This window comes from Pristiophorus japonicus, chromosome 10 (assembly GCF_044704955.1).
Source record: "Pristiophorus japonicus isolate sPriJap1 chromosome 10, sPriJap1.hap1, whole genome shotgun sequence".
NCBI lineage: Eukaryota > Metazoa > Chordata > Chondrichthyes > Pristiophoridae > Pristiophorus > Pristiophorus japonicus.
The window spans coordinates 166,239,961-166,263,497 of NC_091986.1; the positions used below are offsets into that span (position 1 = coordinate 166,239,961).

The 23,537-nt window shown below is 42.7% G+C and overlaps 1 protein-coding gene across 3 annotated transcripts in view; it reads right to left on the reverse strand.

Moving 5' to 3' along the window:
- The window catches only part of flt1 (fms related receptor tyrosine kinase 1), a 274,841-nt gene that overhangs the window by 94,682 nt on the left and 156,622 nt on the right, over positions 1 to 23,537 (reverse strand). For all 3 annotated transcript variants that reach the window (XM_070892291.1, XM_070892293.1, XM_070892292.1), the window contains exons 11-12: positions 16,928 to 17,057; positions 6,059 to 6,167 (exon numbers count right to left, since the gene is read on the reverse strand). In XM_070892291.1, coding sequence (XP_070748392.1) covers positions 6,059 to 6,167; positions 16,928 to 17,057 — 239 coding nt within the window. The remainder of the gene's footprint in view (positions 1 to 6,058; positions 6,168 to 16,927; positions 17,058 to 23,537) is intronic.

Below are 23,537 nucleotides of genomic sequence, written 5' to 3' on the forward strand. Positions count from 1 at the left end.
CATATTTGTATAACTTGTGTTAAATGAAAACTTTTTTTTGAAAGAGTAATAGTCTGGGGTAAGCCAGTGGTATTGTGCTTTATTCTTCAATTACAACGTGAGTGGAAGCTATATGTATCCTGACAGGGAGGAAATTAAAATCATTGCCTCCGTTACCTCAGGTCATTCCCATGCACCTCCGAGTAACCAGCTTAAGTATGGTCTCAGCAGAGGCCTGGGAGCTGATCACCTATTGGGATTGGGGACTGGCACATCGTGCAGGGAAACCTGAAAGTAGGAATGAAAAATGCATTTTTAAACAGTGGGAGAAAAGTATCGAGACTAATATGCCTGTAAATAAGGTTTTCATTATGAAAGTTCCTTGTTTAATGTAACAAACCACTTTCTCTCCATCACACAAAAAAATCTGCTACGAATTTCCCATCATTAAAGACTGATGGGTTGGGTTGGGCTCATGAAGAAATATTATCAGACTTTTGTGAGATGAATACAGAGGCAATTGCCTCCTGGAAGTCACATCAGAAGATGTGGAAATAGGAGTTTGTAGTGGCAATTCAGAAAGGTGAAGGACACACAGCTTTTAAATTAGCCAACAGTCAGAACTGCCATTTTGTACAAGGTTGACACAAATGACAGTGATTGATTACAAAGTATCTAAGTTGGCCAAGATGGGCTTGGTCTAAAAGTAATAAAACTAATCGTGATTAAATGATTTTATCTTGGCAAATTCCTTTAAGGTGCATTCATTTAAAAGAGTTTTTTTCCGTGCAGTTTCTGGTAGGAGAAATTATAAAATTGTGCTCTTTTAGGTAGGTTGGCTTTCTCACACAGGTATTCAAACCTTATGGATAAAAGTTGTGATCATTTGACTATCAGTCCAATAGTTAACATCCTTTTAGAAAATGTTTTGTTTCTTTATATAATGGTGATTTTTTTTTAGGTTGGGAGCCAAACAACAAAGTAAAATTCAGTAAAGTAATAATAAGTTAAAATAGCACTACTTTCACTTCTGTAGAGAACAGTTAAGACCTGTCCGGTCCATATCTGTTACTAATTCTTAAATTAAACCTACAAGGATTTAACTTTTTTATTGAGAAACTAACATGAAATGCCAAGCCCCATAACACCTTTGCCTGACAAGGTTGAAACGATGAGATAAATCCACATACAATGATTAGATAATGCCAAAGTTGAATATTAAAACCTATAGATAATAGGAGCAAGGAAAGACTAAGGGCTGGAATTTCGTCAAGTATCGCCACCGGTATTCCAGCGGTAATTGCAGATCGCGTTTTTTTTTAACTGCCGGAATACCGCTAAGAACGAGGGCCGCTAGTTCGGTCAAAAGTTGACTGGCGGTAGAGGTATGTGTCTGGCGGTGATGGTATACATAGTCGTGGAAGACTGGGTTTTTTTTGGAGGCTGGGAAAAACAGGCCTTCTGCGCATGCGCAATTTTTTTTTCTCAAAGTCCTTTTTTCCCGCGATTCAGGGTCAGGGGTCGCCCGCCCATGCGCAGAAGGTCCGTTTTCTCAGCAAGTGTGAGTGTGAGAGAGACAAAGAGATATAAAAGAGAGAGAGAGAGAGAGAAAACGAGAGGTAGGGGGAGGGGGAGGGCAAGAAGATTTACTCTGGATGCCCAAAAGGCATTGGTTTGTGAGGTTGAGGCCAGATGGGGTCAATTGAACCACCCCTAACTGTGTACCAGAGAATCTGGCATGAAATTTCGGAGGCGGTGTCCTCAGTGGCTCAAGTGCATCGTGGGGCCAACCAGTGCTGGAAGAGAAGGAATGACCTAGTTTCAGCCCCGAGAGTAAGTAATACTTTTAATCATGCACTCCCTCTTTACATAAAATGTAAATCTAACACTTGTTGATGTAGGTAGGCTTAGTGTCATGCCTCATTTGCCATGACTGATCGTATTACGACGGCTTTCTGAGATCTTAAAAGATGTTTGTGCACTTAGATGTGTTCCTCATGAACCACGTGCAGCTTAATGGGACATTAATGGGACCTTGAACAAAGGACTGTATTAAAAGCACACACCATTTTACTAGTGCTTAGATGGCTATCGGTGTATGCCGCAAGAGCAGATGGGCAATTCAGTTAAACATTGCTATTGTCATTTTTGCAGAAGAAACTTTCCAACAGTCGTGCGGAGTAGCGGCCCATGGGGGGAGGCCACCAAATCTAGTTGAGTTAACGGACCTAGAGGAGTGCGCCGCAGCCCTGGTGGATGCGCACGACAGGACGGCTACCCGTGGTGGTGACAGCGGAGGGTAAGTCCTGCATAATCCTTGGGCTGTGTTGCGGTCATGTAATGTTGTGTCAATAAAATGGAATGTAATGTTGGGGTCATGTAATGTAATATCATGCAGTTTCTGTGCATTCGGGTTAGGTTCATTTCATGTAGTGTCTCTAAGCAACATATAATGCAGTAGTGGTAGTCCTCTAAATAAGCCTGTGCTACATGACCGTACTCATGTCACCCTGGCCCCTCCCCTGCTGCTAACCACTCATATTTTGTTTTCTAGTTGCACATGAGGAGTCACATGCACTCCAGCCCACTACGGGAGCCTCCACATCCGCCTCCTTCAGGCACTACTGGCTGGACGATGATGTCGAAGAGCAAGAGGAAGAAGAGGGGTGCCCAGAGGACCCTCTCCAAGCAGTTGTGGGGGGCGGGTGGGGGGGGGGGGGGGGGAGATGTTGCAATCAGTTGAGGAGGTGGTGGAGGAGGGGGAGGAGGTTCTTGTGGGCTCAGACATTTTACATGCGGTCATCTCTTCATCGTCATGATCCAACTTTCTTGGGGTCAGCGTCTCAGAAGTAGCGGGGCCAAGCGATATGCAGCAGCGCACCCAGAGTGTTCAAGCCTGTATGCCGCATCCACGGAGGTTGATCTGGCAAAACAGGTATGCTCCAAGACAGGCAGACGCCGACCTGGACATGGTGGGACTGTCAAGGGCAAGCGTCGATATAGGTCAAGAGCTCCTCCAGGCCATGGGTGGAATAGCCGGGAACATCGCCGCACAATCCGCACGGCAATCGGAGGACATGTCGGAGCTGATTGAGGCAGTGCGGCAAAACACCAAGTCTGTCAATGCCATGCGGCACTTGATGGTCTCGGCATTTGGCACTGCACCCCACAGTGTCATACCACTCAGGCAGACAGCACTTGTGAGTCGGGAGGTAGATCTACCTTCCGACTCAGAAGTTGGGTCTTCCACACCCCAGGCTTCTCCAATAGATCCACACATGGCACTGCCATTGTCTATCCCCCAACAGCAGCAGCGCTCTGGATGCCTTGCTGCACAACATCCTGGTCCCAGCAGGGTAGGGGTAACGGGAGTAAGCGACTGCGGGTAAGGGTCATTGGGGGGGGTGGGGGGAGAGACGGTGGGAGTGGTGGCCGCAGGTAAAATTGGTGCGGGATGGGGGTTGTTGGTGGAGTTGGTTGTTTTGTTATTGTTCTTTATACTGTTGCTACTGTTATTGTTATTGTTCGTTCAAAAATTTCATTTTTGTTTACACATTTGATTTTAAGAAATTATTTATTAACTTTTAAATTTTCCAAAGTTTTGCAGAATTTCAAATTTTATAAAAATATTTTTATTCAAGGTAACCATTCTTGTACAGTAGCTCACTAACTTTTAGAAAATGAGGGGTAACAATCATTATAGGGGTTGCATACAGTGGCCAGACAAAGGTGAAACGTAACTCTCGCCGTTCAAGCAAAGCGTTGATTTATGAGCTGCTGACGTAACACTTTTGCAGTCGCGAAAGCTGCACGAGGCTTCCCCTGTGGTGTTGGGGGGATGGTGGCATGGGTTCATCGCCAGGCTCCTTAACCTCCTCTTCCTCCTCCCCTCTCTCCTGCGGTGGTCCTGCAGACCTCTGTGGCAATTCCCGTCCCCACATGATGGCTAAGTTGTGCAACATGCAGCACACCACAATGAACTCAGCGACCTGCTCAAGGTGGTATTACAGACTGTCTCCAGAGTGGTCCAGGCATCGGAAGCGCTGCTTGAGCACTCCAATTGTCTTTTCAACGATGTTGCGTGTGGCTATATGGCTGTTATTGTAGCGATGCTTGGCTTCTGTCTGAGGGTTCCGGAGGGGGGTCACGAACCAGGTGGCGAGGCTGTAACCTTTGTCCCCCAGCATCCAGCCTTTGAGGAAATTTACAGTTTTTAACCTCCTTCCCTCACTCCCATTACCTTAAGTATCATTTGACATAGCTGAGGTGATTTTTAATTTGGACTCTCCTACAGATATGCTAAATCTCTTCCAAGAAATGCTGTTAGTACAGTTAGTGTTGGATAAGCGCTTTTTTAAGACATCAAAATGTTAATGTGTGGCTCTTTCTCTGGCATTTTTTGGTCAGCATACTTCTTCCAATCATTTTTTTTCTTTCAATGTGAGCTATTTATAGTTAGAGTGGAGTAGCTGTGAGTTGATACCTATTTTCAATAGACGAAGAGCATGAACCAAGTTCCCCCATTTAATGTTCCTTAGGTAGAGGGGACAACACTATTTGTTGTTCAAGAGGAGATTCCTGGTAGCTGCAGCACCAGAACGCTGGACTCTCAATTGGGAATCAGGAGCTCGTATTCTCAACTGACATTTGCACTTGGGCTTCCTATTGGGAGCAGTTTCAAGTCTTGACTAAGTCATCCGTGAGAGGAAGGGAAAACTGACAGGGTGGAGTCCCTTCCGACATCACTCCAGAATGCCTCCTGGGCAGTCGATCAAGGAGCTGTGATGACAGAAACAGAGGCTAGACTATCCGGGTCTCCTGATAGAGGAGGATAGTGTGCGGGAAGGGAATTAATTGGGATGGGGGAAGGAAATAAAGAGAAGAAAATAATTTAGGAGCTTATTGGGTTTGGATCCAAGTTACTAATGCTTCTTGGTAGTGGGTTTGAGCTTCGATGGTCTCTCCTAATGTAGCCAATAGGAGTTTTGTTGCAGAGGTTTTTTTTACCAAACCAAGCCATAGTTGCCTGGTGTGTAACAAAAAGGGAAGGATTTATTCTGAAGGTATATTCTCACCTGAGCTAACAGTTTACTTGAACAGTATGTTTTGGACTCTGAGAAAATAGTTGTATTAAAGAAGCATCGATGAATGAAAATTCTATTAACACCACTGCCTATTACACCGCAAAAAATTGATACTTTGAGTCTCTGAATTACTTGAATACAGAGGGAAACAACTCATTTTTAAATTAAAAATGTTTGCATTACAATTCAATTTCCAGCTCGAGATTCTATAGTATCTATAATTTAGCAAAGCAAATTACCATATTTAACAAATGTAAATACCTGGTACTTGTTTAGCAACTTTCCTACTAGATTTTGTGATATTGTGAATTACTGCCTGCCCTTTCTAGAATCCATGATCATAGAAGATAGAATGAATCAGTGATTTCAATGGACAAAAATGAAGTTGAAAATTACCCCTAATTTCTCCACTATTCTCCTTGTCAGTTACCATCCTCCACACTCCATAACTCCAACTTGTTCAAACTCAGATGTTCATATCTTGTACTGTACGCAAACCCATTTACCCATTAAGACTGACCTATAATGACTCCCTGTCCCCCAACAAATCCATTCATGACTCCTCAGCAACCTCTCCAATTTTATATCTCTTCCCATTCCCTTAATTTTCTGACTTTGGCCTTCTGTGCACCCTCCACCGCACCCCCACCCCCCTACCCGCCCCTTCCAATAACTCATGATTGGTGGCAGAGCTTTCAGATGCTTTGGACTTACTCTCTTAATTTCCCTCCCTAAATTCTTTTACCTCTCTCTCCACATTATAAACATTCTCAAACCCTATGTTTTTGACCAAACTTTTGTTCACCACCATAGCTCAGTCCCCATTGTTTTAACCCGTTTATCTATTTTTCTCTCTTCACCCCCCCTCCCCCCCTCCACTTAAAGTGCCATGGGATGTTTTTTCTTTAAAGTCACTATATAAATGCAAGAAATGCAAGGTGCCATTCTTTTAAAATATGCAATTTGGGCTACACATTCCTGCTTCAGTCTCTTACCTGTAATATAAAAGTTAATATTTCTTTCATCTTTTCCAACTTTGTTTGAAGCCAAGCAGCGATAAATTCCAGAAATATTAGATTCAGCCACCATCAGAACACTAACAGTCTAAAAGAAAAGCGGAAAAGAAACAATCATGTACATCCTATTCATCTTCTCATCAAATGGAAAATTTCCTTTTGCAATGGTCCCAGTTATTCATTAACATATAATTGTGAAATTGTTACGTTTCAATCCTTTGAAAATATTTTATTCCAAAACGATGGTATTGGTAGAATATCAGGAAAACTCTCTCTCTGGAGCCATTTAACGTCTTTATTGTACTGTTCCTGCCTTTGATTGGTGCAGACAGATTTGGTCTGTGTCATACTTAGCGGTAGCTGAGGCTGGTTTTGCAGTCAGTTCCAGCCAGGTAGTACTTTGTTTATATTCCCTGTCTTGATCTGCAGTCCTCCTCCTCCTCAGGAGAGAGCTCTTCTTATTCCACACGTGGCTGCAGGCAGGAATGCCTTCACTCTAAACATTTATAACAACTCCGGGTAGCTTTAAAGAGTGCCTAGACTGACTTCCACAAGTAATGCGAGACTGTCTCATCCAAAGGGTCTCACACTGCTCCCCTCTGGAGTCACACAATGCAACTCTACAGTTACACTGTGACTGTAATATCACAGAAATATTGCAATATAAATCTAACTAATTTACCAAAAAATATTTCCATATAATAGAATAAATAGTAATCTGAATTTTTAGCTTGAATCAAATTCATATTTATGTTTCAGTGTATACTGCGGTTAATTTAAAAAAATTATTTTTTGGATTTTTTTTGCATTAATATGTTTTTCTTTACCAGTATCAGCTATTATCAACCTCTCCTCCCCCACCACCTTTCAATATCAGCAATAGTACACTTGAATTATCTTCATCACATCCACATATTTGGTGTCAGCATAGCCCTGGAATTCAACAGCCATTGAAAATTGGACATCTTCATCTGATTCTGTTGTCCAAAAAAAGAATGTATGGAAATAATTTGAATTTGTATAGAATTAATATAAAATTCTGACAGGACTGGACAGGTTAGATGCAGGAAGAATGTTCCCGATGTTGGGGAAGTCCAGAACCAGGGGACACAGTCTAAGGATAAGGGGTAAGCCATTTAGGACTAAGATGAGGAGGAATTTCTTCACTCAGAAAGTTGTTAACCTGTGGAATTCCCTACCGCAGAGAGTTGTTGATGCCAGTTCATTGGATATATTCAAGAGGGAGTTAGATATGGCCCTTACGGCTAAAGAGATCAAGGGGTATGGAGAGAAAGCAGGAAAGGGGTACTGAGGGAATGATCAGCCATGATCTTATTGAAAGGTGGTGCAGGCTTGAAGGGCCGAATAGCCTACTCCAGCACCTATTTTCTATGTTTCTATCATGACCTCAGGATGATCCCAAAGCACTTTACAGCCAATGAAGTAGTTTTGAATTGTAGTCATTGTTGTAATGTAGGCAGTCAATTTGTGTACAGCAAGGTCCCACAAGCAGCAATGAGATAAATGAGCAGAGTATCTGTTTTAGGTGTTGGTTGAGGAATAAATGTTGACCAGGACATTGGGAGAATTCCCCTGCTCTTCTTCAAATAATACCATGGGATCTTTTACATCCACTGGAAAGGGAAGACGTGGCTTCAGTTTAAAGTCAAGTCCGACAGCACAGCACCTCTGACAGCACAGCACTCACTCAGAACCGCACTGAAGTCCCAGTCTAGATTATGTGCTCAGAACTCTTGGACTTGCACCTTCTGATTCAGAGACAAGAGTGCTACCACTGAGCCAAGCTTGACACCTATTGGATAGGATTTAGAAACTTTCTTAGCTTGGATTTTATTTATTTAACACATGGCAAAATTAAAATAAAATAGTGGATTTAAATATACATAGATTGTTTCTCCCCCCCCCCCCCACCCCACCCCCACCCCACATTGATATGTTCCCTTTACTTCCTTTTACACTATAGGTACAGTAGTGTCGTTATTATGTTACTGGATGAGTAATCCAGGAGTCTGGACTAATAATCCAGAGAATGTGAGTTCAAATCCCATCATGACAGTTTGAGAATTCAATTTTAAAAATCTGAAAATAAAAAGCTGGTATCAGTGAAGGTGACCATGAAGCAGTTGGATTATTGTAAAAACCCAGCTGCTTCACTAATGCCTTTTAGGGAAAGAAACCTGCTATCCTTAGCCGATTTGACCAATATGGGACTCCAGTCCCACACCAATGTAGTTGACAACCTAGCAAGCCATTCAGTTACCAGCATCTTCTCAGGACAACTGGGGATGGGCAACCCGAGAATGAACAAAAATATATTTTTTAAAGCCCTTAATGTTTGCATGACCCTTCTTAAAAAGAATGTGTTGCTGCTCAACTACTGCACAAGCTGTTTCACAATTAACCAACAGAAGACACATTTGTGATGACACAGGCTGGATAATGTTTGTTTTTATCTCCCTCCCACAAGCTATCCAGCCAAGAACTGTTGAAATTCATCCCATCTGTAGTAGATAGATTTGAGTGACAAGCAGCCATGGACCTTGAACCTGAAAGCATTCAATCATGATTTACAATGACAACTAGACTGGGAGTTCTGGTAATTGAATGATCCATAACTTTAAAATGCTTTAAACATACATACTGTAAGTATTTCTAACAGAATGGCATGACCTTTTGGGGTGTGGGGTATGGAAACCTTATCTCTCAGGAAAACAGTGATAGAGCTTTTTTAATAGAGTCTAATAATTTAAGGGCACTTGCTCTGCCGTGTTATAATTACTTTGTTCAGTTCTCCTCATTTATGAAGTAGTTTGTACGGAAATGTTGCTAAAATATTACAGTCATCAGTCAGTTTTAATCAGAGTGAATTTGTGCTCATTTCCTCTGCTATCCTTCAGCCCCGATGCATACATGCTTTAAATGTTAGGGGTCATAGTAAGGAGAACATGAATTACATTACCATCATTATATTGTCTATTCTGATCAAATCTTTGACCTACCATTCCTTGTTTTCAGAGACTCAGTTTCATAATGTGTTTTACAATTAGCAATAACAAATTGTTCATAGTTTTTGTATAAAATTGTACTATTCAAAATATTGTATGTACAAAGAAGTGTTCGATGACAATGCAGCATTAATGTTGTTTTAAATATACGTGTGTCTTACTGCAATGTACCATGCATTTTAGAAATAGCTAATGTGTAAGTGATCACTAATTAACTTTAATTTCCATTGTGAAACTCAGCTGAATTTTAAAAAACTGCAGTACTCCTGTGATGAAGATTTTTCATTTAGAAAAGATTTCAGTTTAAAAAAAACGAGATACAAGCAACAAATTCCTAAGAATACTAGATATGTGGGACATCCTGTAGCAAGATTCTCTGGCATTCTTAGACAATCATGACATTCCTTTGATTCCGCTGCTAATATAACTTAGTCATTCATACTGTTTCTAAAAAATGGCTTATCTCAGTGACTATTATGCCTGGGACTCAGGGCTCAAAATTGCCCAGGAGTTGCTCCGTTTTTTTTGGAGCAACTTGAGTTTTCTGGAGTATCTTAAAAATCCCCATTTTTCACATTCAATTTGCGCCAGTGTAAGTGAGTCAGTTAGGATTTTTTTTAGTTTAGTTTAGTTTTTTTCAAAAGGGGGTGTTACCAGCCACCTACGCCAGTTTTGGCCATTTAAGCCACTAGTTGCTCCAAACTAACTTAGGCCAGCGTATGTGGCTACTTGTGGCCGCACAGAAAACCCTTGCGGAGAGTGAAGAAATCAGCGCAGGTAGCCAAAGATAGGGGCGGGAAGGGAAGCGGAGAGGACCTTACAAAACACTAAACAAAACACAACAACATTCAAGAAGCATAAAAACCATCAAGAAGAAATAAAAAATAAAACTTAAGTCCTACCTTCCTAACTCAGGCCCGGGAGGTCAGTGGGCCAGCTGGGGCGAGAGGCCACTCGGTCGGGGATAGGTGCGGGCAGGATGACCAGGCGGGCACAGGGAACTGGTTGATTGCCAATGTTATTCACTACTGCGCATGCGTGAGCGCTCCAATGCGCATGCGCAGCGCTGTCGGCACTCTTTCACGCGTAGGCCCTAGCTCCGCTCCCCCAATGGAATTGCCATGCCATGCCAAGCCCCGGGAGAGTCAACAAAGTGGCCAGAATCCGGGGACATCTTTTTGGCGCCGTTTTGAGCCTAGGAAGTTGGCACATCTCACATGAGTGCGCCAAAAAAATGGGTGGGCCAAATTTGAGCCCATAGAGAGTGAAAGAGGCGAAAGAAAAAAAGCATCAATTTGGCTAATTTATTAGTCAGAGGTCATGGCTTCAAGTCCCACTAAATACTCAAGCATATCATCTAGACTGAGACTTCAGTGCAATACTGAGGGAGTGCGGCATTGCCAAAGGCACTGTCTTTTGGATGAAATGTTAAACTGAGGTCATGTCTGGCTGCCGATATAGACATAAAAGATTCCATGGTACGATTAAAAGAATAGGGAATTCTCCAAGAGTCTCAGCTAACATTTGTCCCTCAATCGCGAAGGATGAAACATATAACCTTCCGGAAATACTAGGGGACCGAGGGTCCAGCGAGAAGGAGGAACTGAAGGAAATCCTTATTAGTCAGGAAATTGTGTTAGGGAAATTGATGAGATTGAAGGCCGATAAATCCCCAGGGTCTGATAGTCTGCATCGCAGAGTACTTAAGGAAGTGGCCCTAGAAATAGTAGATGCATTGGGGATCATTTTCCAACAGTCTATCGACTCTGGATCAGTTCCTATGGAACACCATTTTTTTTTAAAAAGGAGGGAGAGAGAAAACGGGTAATTATACACTGGTTAGCCTGGCATCAGTAGTGGGGAAAATGTTGGAATCAATTATTAAAGATGAAATAGCAGCGCAGTTGGAAAGCAGTGACAGGATTGGCCCAAGTCAGCATGGATTTATGAAAAGGAAATCATGCTTGACAAATCTTCTGGAATTTTTTGAGGATGCAACTTGTAGAGTGGAAATGGGAGAACCAGTGGATGTGGTGTATTTGGACTTTCAAATGGCTTTGACAAGGTCCCACATAAGAGATTAGTGTGCAAAATTAAAGCACATGGTATTGGGGGTAATGTATTGACGTGCATAGAGAACTGGTTAGCAGACAGGAAGCAGAGAGTAGGGATAAATGGGTCCTTCTCAGAATGGCAGGCAGTGACTAGTGGGGTGCCGCAGGGCTCAGTGCTGGGACCCCAGCTCTTTACAATATACATCAATGATTTGGATGAAAGAATTGAGTGTAATATCTCCAAGTTTTCAGATGACACTAAGCTGGGTGGTGTTTTGAGCTGTGAGGAGGATGCTAAGAGGCTGCAGGGTGACTTGGACAGGTTAGGTGAGTGGGCAAATGCATGGCAGATGCAGTATAATGTGGATAAATTTGAGGTTATCCATTTTGGGGACAAAAACATGAAGGCAGAATATTATCTGAATGGCAGCAGATTAGAAAAGGGGGAGGTGCAACAAGACCTGGGTGTCATGGTATATCAGTCATTGAAAGTTGGCATGCAGGTACAGCAGGCGATGAGGAAGGCAAATGCATGTTGCCCTTCATAACTCGGGGATTTGAGTATAGAAGCAGGGAGGTCTTACTGCAGTTGTACAGGGCATTGGTGAGGCCACACCTGGAATATTGTGTTCAGTTTTGGTCTCCTAATCTGTGGAAGGACATTCTTGCTATTGCGGGAGTGCAACAAAGGTTCACCAGATTGATTCCTGGGATGGCAGGTTGAACATATGAGGAGAGACTGGATCGACTGGGCCTGTAATCACTGGAGTTTAGAAGAATGAGAGGGGATCTAATAGAAACATATAAAATTCTGTCAGGATTGGACAGGTTAGAGGCAGGAAGAATGTTCCCGATGTTGGGGAAGTCCAGAACCAGGGGTCACAGTCTAAGGATAAGGGGTAAGCCATTTAGGACCGAGATGAGGAGAAACTTCTTCACTCAGAGAGTTATTAACCTCTGGAATTCTCTACCGCAGAGAGCTGTTGATGCCAGTTCATTAGATATATTCAAGAGGGAGTTAGATATGGCCCTGATGGCTAAAGGGATCAAGGGGTATGGAAAGAAAGCAGGAGAGGGGTACTGAAGGGAATGATCAGCCATGATCTTATTGAATAGTGGTTCAGGCTCAAAGGGCCGAATGGCCTAATCCTGCACCTATTTTCTATGTTTCTATGTAATCAATACCACAAACAACATTCATGTGCTGTTTGTGGGACCTCGCTGTGTGCAAAATTAGTTGCCGTGCTTGCCTACATAATCACGGTGACTGCACTTCAAAAGTAACCCATTGATTGCAAAGCGCTCTGGGACATCCTCAGGATACGACATGCTGCTATATGAATGCAAGTCCTTTCCACTTAAAGAATTGGAAGAAGGCAGAGTGAGAGAAACAGAGAGAAAGGATAAGAGAAAGGGCAGAATAAAACAGTAACCGCTCTTTTATAGATTGGGCTAACCAAACTGGTAGCAGTACTGTGGAGGAAGATTTCTTGGAGTGTATCAGGGATGGTTTTCTAGACCAATATGTCAAGGAACCAACAAGAGAGAGCAGGCCATCCTAGACTGGCTCTTGTGTAATGAGAGAGGATTAATTAGCAATCAGGTCGTGGGAGGCTCCTTGGGGAAGAGTGACCATAATATGGTAGAATTCTTCATTAAGATGGAGAGTGACACAGTTAATTCAGAGACTAGGGGTCATAACTTAAAGAAAGGTAACTTCGATGGTATGAGGTGCGAATTGGCGAGGATAGACTGGCGAATTATGCTTAAAGGGCTGACGGTGGATAGGCAATGGCAAATATTTAAAGATCACATGGATGAACCACAACAATTGTACATCCCTGTCTAGCGTAAAAACAAAAAGGGGAAGGTGGCTCAACCATGGCTAACAAGGGAAATTAGGGACACTGTTAAATCCAAGGAAGAGGCATATAAATTGGCCAGAAAAAGCAGCAAACCTGAGGACTGGGAGAAATTTAGATTTCAGCAGAGGAGGACTAAGGGTTTAATTAGGAGGGGGGAAATATTGCAAAAACTTATATCGGTATGTGAAGAGAAAAAGATTAGTATACTAATGTAGGTCCCCTGCAGTCAGAATCAGGTGAATTCATAATGGGGAACAAAGAAATGGGAGACCAATTGAACAAATACTTTGGTTCTGTCTTCACTAAGGAAAACACGAATAACCTCCCAAAAATAATAGGGGTCCGAGGGACTAGCGAGAAGGAGGAATTGAAGGAAATCCTTATTAGTCAGGAAATTGTGTTAGGGAAATTGATGGGATTGAAGGCCGATACATCCCCAGGGGCTGATAGTCTGCATCCCAGAGGACTTAAGGAAGTAGCCCTAGAAATAGTGGATGCATTGGTGGTCATTTTCCAACATTCTATAGACTCTGGATCAGTTCCTATGGATTGGAGGGTAGCTCATGTAACCCCACTTTTTAAAAAAGGAGGGAGAGAGAAAACAAGGAATTATAGACCGGTTAGCTTGACATCAGTAGTGGGGAAAATGTTTGAATCAATTATTAAAGATGTAATAGCAGCGCATTTAGAAAGCAGTGACAGGATCGATCCAAGTCAGCATGGATTTATGAAAGGAAAATCATGTTTGACAAATCTTCTAGAATTTTTTGAGGATGTAACTAGTAGACTGGACAAGGGAGAACCAGTGGATGTGGTGTATTTGGACTTTCAAAAGGCTTTTGACTAGGTCCCACACAAGAGATTAGTGTGCAAAATTAAAGCACATGATATTGGGGATAATGTATTGACATGGATAGAGAACTGGTTGGCAGACAGGAAGCAAAGAGTAGGAATAAACGGGTCCTTTTCAGAATGGCAGGCAGTGACTAGTGGGGTACCGCAAGGTTCAGTGCTGGGATCCTAACTATTTACAATATACATCAATTATTTAGACGAAGGAATTGAGTGTAATATCTCCAAGTTTACAGATGATACTAAGCTGGGTGGAGTGTGAGCTGTGAGGAAGATGCTAAGAGGCTGCAGGGTGACTTGGACAGGTTAGGTGAGTGGGCAAATGCATGGCAGATGCAGTATAATGTAGATAAATGTGAGGTTATCCACTTTGCTGGCAAAAACAGGAAGGCAGATTATTATCTGAATGGTGACAGATTAGGAAAAGGGGAGCTGCTCGAAACCTGGGTGTCATGGTACATCAGTCATTGAAAGTTGACATGCAGGTACAGCAGGCGGTGAAGAAGGCAAATGGCATGTTGGCCTTCATAGCGAGAGGATTTGAGTATAGGAACGGGGAGGTCTTACTGCAGTTGTACAGGGCCTTGGTGAGGCCACACTTTGAATATTGTGTACAGTTTTGGTCTCCTAATCTGAGGAAGGACATTCTTGCTATTGAGGGAGTGCAGCGAAGGTTCACCAGACTGATTCCCGGGATGGCGGGACTGACATATGAAGAAAAATTGGATCGACTGGGCTTATATTCACTGGAATTTAGAAGAATGAGAGGGATCTCATAGAAATATATAAAATTCTGACGGGATTGGGCAGGTTAGATGCAAGAAGAATGTTCCCGATGTTGGGGAAGTCCGAACCATGGGTCACAGTCTAAGGGTAAGGGGTAAGCCAGTTAGGACCGAGATGAGGAGAAACTTCTTCACTCAGAGAGTTGTGAACCTGTGGAATTCTCTACCACAGAAAGTTGTTGAGGCCAGTTCATTAGATATATTCAAAAGGGAGTTAGATGTGACCGTTATGGCTAAAAGGATCAAGGAGAGAAAGCAGAAATGGGGTACTGAAGTTGCATGATCAGCCATGATTATATTGAATGGTGGTGAAGGTTCGAAGGGCCGAATGGCCTACTCCTGCACCTACTTTCTATGTTTCTATGTTTCTATATTTTCATTGATACTTATTTGATGCGAACAGAGGATTAATATTGTTGATTGGGGTAATATTCAAAATGGCACTTTAAATTTTATTACAGCACTTGGACTCCAGTTACACGAGTGCTGACCCAAATGCCATCACATTCAAACTATTATAATGCACTGCATTAATTTGTAAAATAATCCACTGAATGCTTTCAGAATTATGTAAAAGGAAAGAACTTGTATTTATATAGCTATTTCCATGACCTCCGAACATTCTAAAGCGGTTTGCAGCCAATAAGGTACTTTTTGATGTGTATTCACTGTTATAATGTAGGAAACGCAGCAGCCAATTTGTGCTCAGCAAGATCCCACAAACAGCAGTGAGATATTGAGCAGATAATCTGTTTCAGTGATATTGGTTATGGGATATATATTGGCCAGAACACTGGAGGGGCATTCCCTTACTCCTTTTCGAAGAGTGCCATGGGATCTTTTACATGCACCTGAGAGGACAGACAGGGCTTCAGTTTAACATCTCATCCTCAAGACTGTACCTCCAACAGTACAGCACTCCCTCAGTACGGCTGAAAGAAGGGAATGCCCATTCATGCTTATGGGGATTCCGTATGTATGGTATCCCCATAAGCATGAATGGGAATACTCCCTAAAATGCAAGTGCACATCAAATACATTTTTTTAAACTTTGCATATTTAAAATTAATTAAAATGACATTTAATTAAATATTTAAAACAAAAATGCAATTGTTTTGAAAAATAAATGTAAATGTTTTAAAGGGGCAAATAATAACAACCATACCTTATTGTACAGATTTTTTAATGTTTAAATAATTGAAAAAAATATATTTATATATTCATTTAAACTCTTACGCTGGTAAAAGTAAACCTTACGCCTGCTTTTACCAGGCATAAGAATTTCATGGCCATTCGCTGGGCAGACATTGGGCAAATGGCCCAACCCTCCACCCCAGGATGTCCTTTTCCTGGGGATTCTTGACAGATCGCAAATTCAACGTTTTTGTGCATGCACTTTGAACATGAAAACCCAAAGCTTGCATGGCCCTTCCAGGCACGTATGCACCCGTAGAGGCCACAAAATATGGGCCAATATAAATCAAGATCAATATAATCCCCTGGATTAGTTTTGATCGCCTGAGGAATTCTCCAGATTTTTTTCTCCCTAAATTGGCCTTGATTTTAACCTCTCCAAAGAGATTACATGGCCGCTGGGCGGGTTGTGGGTGGTATTGTGAATCATAATTCTACAGGGATCATGTGCGGTCCAAGCTCGATGGACCAGCTGGTCTTTCCCCGTACAGCATTTTCATTGTAAATGGCAAAAATTGTACTATTTGAGGCATGTATTTTCATTTTGTGTTGTACTCTCACACCCATTTGGGATGCCTTATTGCCAGCGGGAAGTGGAAACTTTATTCCCATTAGTAAAGGTTGAATTCAATTCTTGTCTAGAGGAGAATGGACAAGAAGTAACTTAGAAAAATGAAGACAACAATTTATTTTCCAAAATATAAAAAGCCTTAACCATTAAATAAAAATATTCAGCCCTACAAATTTATATACACATACAACTGGAGGTCAGATGTTTTCCCACGATGAAGGTACAATTGCTTTTGTGTACCTTGTAATGTTTGGTTATAGAGTGGTTTACGCATAGGCCTGGAACTAGGTGCCCTGCCCTCTCAGGAGAGAAGGTGTACGTATGTGGGAAGACAAGTACAAGAGGAAGAGGGAGAAAGCCACAGTAATGTCCTATTACAGCAAAATAATTTTATCTGCAGATAAAAACAAATATTTATATTATATTTGCATAGTAGTTGAAACAATATTTATCAGAAGTGGTATATAAATGTTTGTAAATGCATTTTAATTCTTTAAGTACCTTATATTTCCCTTCCAGAAATTCTGTTCTTTCACTAATGACGTGAATCTTATTTCCAGTTATAGTGATGCTGCTGCCAAGTGCATCCAGAAGAACAATGCTGCTTTTTGTCTCTGAGTGTGCTTCACATCTGGAAACATCATTTAAAAGTCATTATAATAATGATAAAATGCTTCCATGATTTCATTCAGAATCAGGTCACTGGCCATAAAAAGAAGCTAACTTTACGAAAACTAATATGTTAAAAATACCTCGAATACAGCAAAATCCAAAGTAAAGAGTTTCTGTGCCCACATAATTATAGATGGTTTGCCAAAGATATGGGCCCTAAAAAAACTGAGTTTGAATGCCAAGATGCTTCCTCTCGGAACCTTCACCAAGGATGTTTATTTTATAGTATCCACAAAAGCCCTGCTTTGAATTTTTTTTTAATTGGCCTCTCTTCAGGGGGAACAGCCTCAATCCCTGCCTGCACATCCAAGTGGGCCCCACTTCTACCCTAGTCAGTGAGATACGTCTGCTCTCACCAAGCATACCTTCACCAACCATACGTCAAGCCCCACTGTTATTGGCCTTCCATTCGGGCAGTGCAATCTTAGCACTGACTTGACCACTGGTGTGCTGAACCCGCTTATGTTTCTGCTTTCAGCGTAATTTATATATTGTGGATGAGCTCTTGATGACACATCTCTCATTGGGAGCTCACTCATTAGCGAGTATTGGTGTTTTTTGTCAGTAAAAGGGAATTCAAAGCAGATGCCCTCATTTTCTCATGGGGCAGTGGAATTATTATTTAAACAAATAGATCCTTCCATTAGGTGATTTTCAGGTGGCTAAACAAGTGAATCAGTTTGTAGAACAAGTTTGTCTGAAGCCTTCAAAAATAAATAGCAGGCCAGACAGCTTCTGAGGACAGTGAGATGAAAATAAGAGTCATAGATATTATTTACAAAATCATGAATATTACATCAAAATTTAGCAGAACAATTAATTGCAAGCCATTTTTCATTACCACAAGAAGATTTACCTAAGCTTAACAATTGCTGACAAATATTTGTTATGTTACTTTTTAATAAATTTGGTTAGCAGTTAGAGACCAAGTCAAAGTCTAGAATAGTGTTATTCTGCCACTTTTTGAAAACAATGAGGATCATGTGAGGGCTTGTAACTAAAATAAACTGAAGCAAGTTCACTGTGTCCTCTCAGGGTACACAACAAATGTATCTAGCTATCTGAGCAAATGAAAGCCAGAGCTCACCTACAATCTAGTCTGAGACACAGAAATCAAAAAAATCTGGAATTAAGAAAGTAAAGAAACCTCAAAAATGTAACAACTTCATACTAGTGCAATATACTAATATGCATGACATGAATAGTTACCACCCACACAGTCTTACAATACTTTGCAAGCTATCCATGATTGCCCATCATCTTTAACTGCTGTTCCCCCTAACAAATTCTTCTATCCACCGCATCTCCATAAAGTTTGCTCTCGTAATCACATTCATTATGGGCAACATGCTGATACACGAGTATCCCTGCATATCCTCCAGCCAAAATCAATGATTTAATCCCTTCTACTCCTTTTGCAAGTGAAGACCGTATGTAACATGAAGTAACTATTCATGTCATGCATATTAGTACATTGGTTTAGGTATAAAACACGAAACAGAATTATTAAGCGTAATTGGATAAACATTAGCAAGGACAAACAGGTTTATAATAATGCACAGAGCTTAACTATTCCCTCTTGGAATATGGAACATAAACTGTTGTGATCCCTGCATTAAAACGCAATGTAAAACTGGAACTGAAACAGATCTTTGAGCATGCCTCAGTGGTAACTTTCCCCAAAGCTTCCTGTCTTTCTCTGATGACTTCAAAAGGATTGGTGAGCTGGGAAGGCTGCCAAATATAAACCTACATCAGACAACTCCTGGGTACAAAGCTGTCCATCAAATTGTCTACAAAGAATGTCCCCCTGCCTCCCAACAGATCAATGGGGAGAAATTCACATTGTTTGCACCTCCTGCTCGCACAAATGACTTCTCGCCCGGGCACGGGGCCGCTACCGACTCCCGTGAAATTCAGCGGGAGTTAGCAGAGGCGCTAACCAACATCATCACCATGTGCAGCGATCCTGGAGGGAAAATTCGGTAGCGTCCCGAGAGGCTGCCGTGGGCGATGTCCTGGCCAGCCTTGTGGGTCACGAACCGAGCTTCAGACTGCTCGCAGAGCGAAAATTAAAGGGGATGTGCAGCGCCGACATTTTGAAAAATGGCCAACTTACCAGTCACGGCCTTGCCCTCCTGAAATCGCGTGGTTCATTGCATGATGTTGCAGCCTGGCACGCACTCCTCAGTGGTGTAGTGGTGGCCCCTTTTCCCCGATGCAGAGTCGGCAGCACGCCCTCCCCTTTAACAGAAGGGGAGGGCCCTGTGCTCCCGCCAGCTCTACGCGGCTTGCCGCATCGCACTGGAAAATTCCCGCGGTTAGCACCCCAGTCCCATCCCCGAGAGGAACTGGAGCGCATGACATTGCGCTCCACTTCCTCTCGTGGGGCGGTAACCCCAATTTCGCCGCCAGGGCGGGACTTCTGCGCAGGGTGCAGGAAGTTCCACTTCGACTCGGGAATCGGGTCGGTACTGAATTTCGCTCCCAAAGTCTTTTCTTCATTCCCAGGACAAAAGGGAAACAAAATGATGTTTATCCACACACATACAGCCATCACTCAGTAGAGTTCAAAGACTAATCCAACTGATCTCCCAGCCTGTCTGTTTCTATTGAACTGAGAATTAGGCAAGTTGAGTCGACCAACACTTATGTATAGGTATCAAAGTAAAGTTACCTTCTGTTACATTGCAGCAACCTATAGATGCTTCTCTTTGTTTTCATACTAATGTGCATCAGCCAATCAGATCATTTCTTTAATTCAACATGGTTTTTAATCCCAAAGGTACCATGATAAAAAGACAAAGCAAAAAAACTATGCAATGGAGAAATCATTGCATTTTGTTACAGCAACATATCATTAAGTTGTCATCAAGAGCACCATAACACATTCTCTTTCTTTAGGGGCCAGGAACCGACAGAAACATTGAACTGTATTTTACCAATCTTGGCAGGTCCATGGCGGGTGACGTTGGTGGCGGGTCTCAGCCTCACTGTTGGCTTCAGCCCACTGTCCAAAATGATTTTCCCCGTCTGGGCTTGTTAAGATTGCCCGGCCAATTAAAGGGAAGCGGGTCTGATGATGTAATCTGATGACACGTCATCAGCCGGTTTCCTTAAAGGGACCATGAACAAATTGATTTTGACAGTTGTGCTGTCAGTGTTCTACAGCATTGAGGTACTGCAAAGACTGACGAGCACTGCACAAAGATGCACAGCTGCACCCAGGCTCTCCATAACTCCCTTCATATGCTTATGGAGGGAGTCACAACATGCATGGAGGTTTTTTTCCCTTCCAATGGGCGGAAGAGACCTCCCCGGGACGCCAATGCAGCCTGGTTGCACATTGCACAGGAGGGCACAAGCAGGGATGTCATCAGGAGGACCAGGCTACAGTGGAGCAAACCTTTCCATGATCTCAGTCGATCACGAAACGTTACTGTAAAGCCACACTCAACCTCATCCTGCTGTGCCACTCATCACATCCCCATCACTCTGCCTTCCCTACCCTACTCCTTCACATCCTTATTCACACCAACTTACCTTGCACCTCCACCCATCCCTCTCTCTATCTACATTAGCACTTCCCCATCTCACTAGTCACCCCTCACACTTACCCTCATCCTAGTGCAATCAGACCAACCAACAACACACAAGGGTAGGCATTTGGGTGTTTTATGCAATGTTCATGTAAAGTTTCTGCAGTGAATGGTGAGACATAACAGTATCCCCTGCAATGTTGGTGAGTGTGAAAGGAATGGCTTGGACATTATAGGGATGCTTTATGATGTTGGTGTGGGGTGGAGCCAACCTGAAGCATTATGTGGCAGCGTCGTGAAGTAAATCTGGCCATGGTGAGGCCATTCCTAGTGTCCTGGGCAGCAGTGTGGTCGGGTGCTGATGCCCTGTGTCCTGTGTAGCATAAATTGATTACGGAGAAGTTTGGTGTTGTTGTTGTTGGTGCTGCTGGTGTGCCTGGTGCTACTGGTGTTGGGGTTGATTGTGGTGGGATTCTGAGGACTAAGGTGAAATAATCTCAAGGGCACCGATGCTGATGTAATAGATGGCAGGTGAAGTTGAGATGACAGAACCAATCTGTCAATGGTGAGATAGGTTGTTCCAATGAGGTGGCACTGGATAGAGTGTTTGCTCCAAACACTTGCAATGTGCATAAAGTTCAATCTATCTTCAAAATGCAATAAGCAACAGCTTCTGAGCTTGGAAAGTGAACAGCTGTGAGATGGGAGCTTTAATAGCACATTTTCAGCTGTCAATAATATGATTCCATGGCCATTCAACCCCGACTTGCTTACTTGACGTGATCCCCGAGCAGTGTCGATTCCATGGGCGACTTGGTAAACTCTGAAGGTGAGCTCAAAATAGTTCTTAATGGTCTGTTAACAAGGTCATAATGACCTGAATTGCTTCCCGTGCCACTGCGTATCAGATCTGCTCAGCACTGACAGACCCAACATTGGGAAAGATGCGTGGCGGTGGGTTGACAGTGGGGTCCTGACTCGGTCAACCACCAATCAGGCCCACTGACCCCCTGCAAAATTCACCCCATTCTAGCTAACACGTTACAGTAAGTGAATTCAATAAAATCAGTTTCAGAGCATGAAAGCTGCCAGGTTTTGTAAAAGCCCCAACTGGTTCACTCATGCCCTTCAGGGAATGGAGCCTGCCACCTCTACCTGGTCTGATTACAAGTGACTTTAGGTCCTATTGACTCAAGGAATGGCAACAAATGCTGCCTTGCCAGTGTCATCCTCATCAGGCAAAACAAATTAAAAAATGCTCTTTCCCTTAATCTAAAACAACACATTTACATCCACCCTGAAAGATTCTTTTGAGTGAGTTTGAGGACATTCTACTGAGTGATACACAGAACGTTAAAGAGCAAAAGCAGACGGTAGTCAGTGCGGAGGAGTCCACACCATGCATGTGTGTTTTGATACACAAAATCAACATAACAGAAAGCACATGGCAACGCCATGGATATTTGCAATTAAGGCTACCTCCTCTATGTCACAGGAGAAGCCAATCATTGCATTGGCCATGAACACTCAGGTAGCTGCAATATACTCCTTGGTCAGGCTTGGGGATCACATGGAAAGCTGTTGCGAGGGGCTTCATAGTCTTACTCCTGCATTGAGTCTGCTGTCACACAGATCAGTGGATATGCTGAGCTGGTACCCAGGAAAAGGGCAGGTGTGGAATGGCCTCGAGTAATGTCAGTATCTCTCAGGATGACAAGCCAACCACATTATTCTGCTAATCTTCTCCAATGATGACAAAAGTACAAGAAAGTGAGCAGGGATAGCTGCTGTCGTGGCTATTTAGAGCGGTCAAGGGCCATTTCTATTTCAAGAGCCTCTCATGGGCATACAGCAGCCAGTCATTTCACATGATCTAGCTATAGGGGCAGCACTTGGCAGAAGCATGCGATTAAGTAGTAGAACACATCAATCACACACTATCAACAAAAGGAAGCATCAAGGTAACAAACACTAGCGAGACACATAGATCACATTTAGAAAAATAAAATTTGGCTGCACTCAAGTTGTACTGTGTCCAGGGAGTGTTCTTGTTATGATGTTGGATATTGTATCATCAGGAAACAGAAATGGCAGATATTTGAAAAATAGTGGGTGAAGCCGCATTTGTTAAGGACATGGTGAAGATGTACGGAGGACTGTTTATGCAAAGGGTGGATGGGATCATTATGAGAAGATCTACTCAAGGAGAGCTTGCTGATTGACATCCCATGTTAGCCTCCTGTAAGCCATTTCCCCACTGATACTCAGTGCTCTCCTCTATCAGGTATACCATGTTGATTCCTCATTGTACTGCAAAGCTATGAGGCATGCAGCAATATGGTGATGAGGTGTAATACTTGGCCAAACCTGTACTGCTGGATGCCTCCAAGTCTGTCAGGCATCAGTATCTTTTGTTGTACCGTACCTATGGTGTATTCGATGAAGGCTTTTGTGGATGCATGCACCTTGTTGTACCTGTGCTGGGCAGCTATACACAGCTACAATGGACGGGTATTGAGCTAGGCCTGCAGTGGGTAGTCTTAATCTTCTAGAAGCTAACCTTGCACATTTCCTCTCTCTTATCCTTTCTCCTCTGATAATGTCCCCCATCTGCCATCATCACCTCCCTCCTCAAAAATATCACCCTTGATAACCTCTGTCCTTGCAAACGGCCGACGCATCTGCAACCTTCCTTTTCTCTCCTTGAATATGTTGTCACCTCCCAAATCCATGCCCATCTTTCCCACAACTCCATTTTGAACCAATCAAGCCCCTGCCGCAGAACTGAAAGGGCCCTTATCAACGTGACAAATGACATCCTATGTGACTGTGGTGCACTATCCATCCTAATTCTTCTCAACCTGTCTGCAACCTTTGACATGGTTGACCACACCATCCTC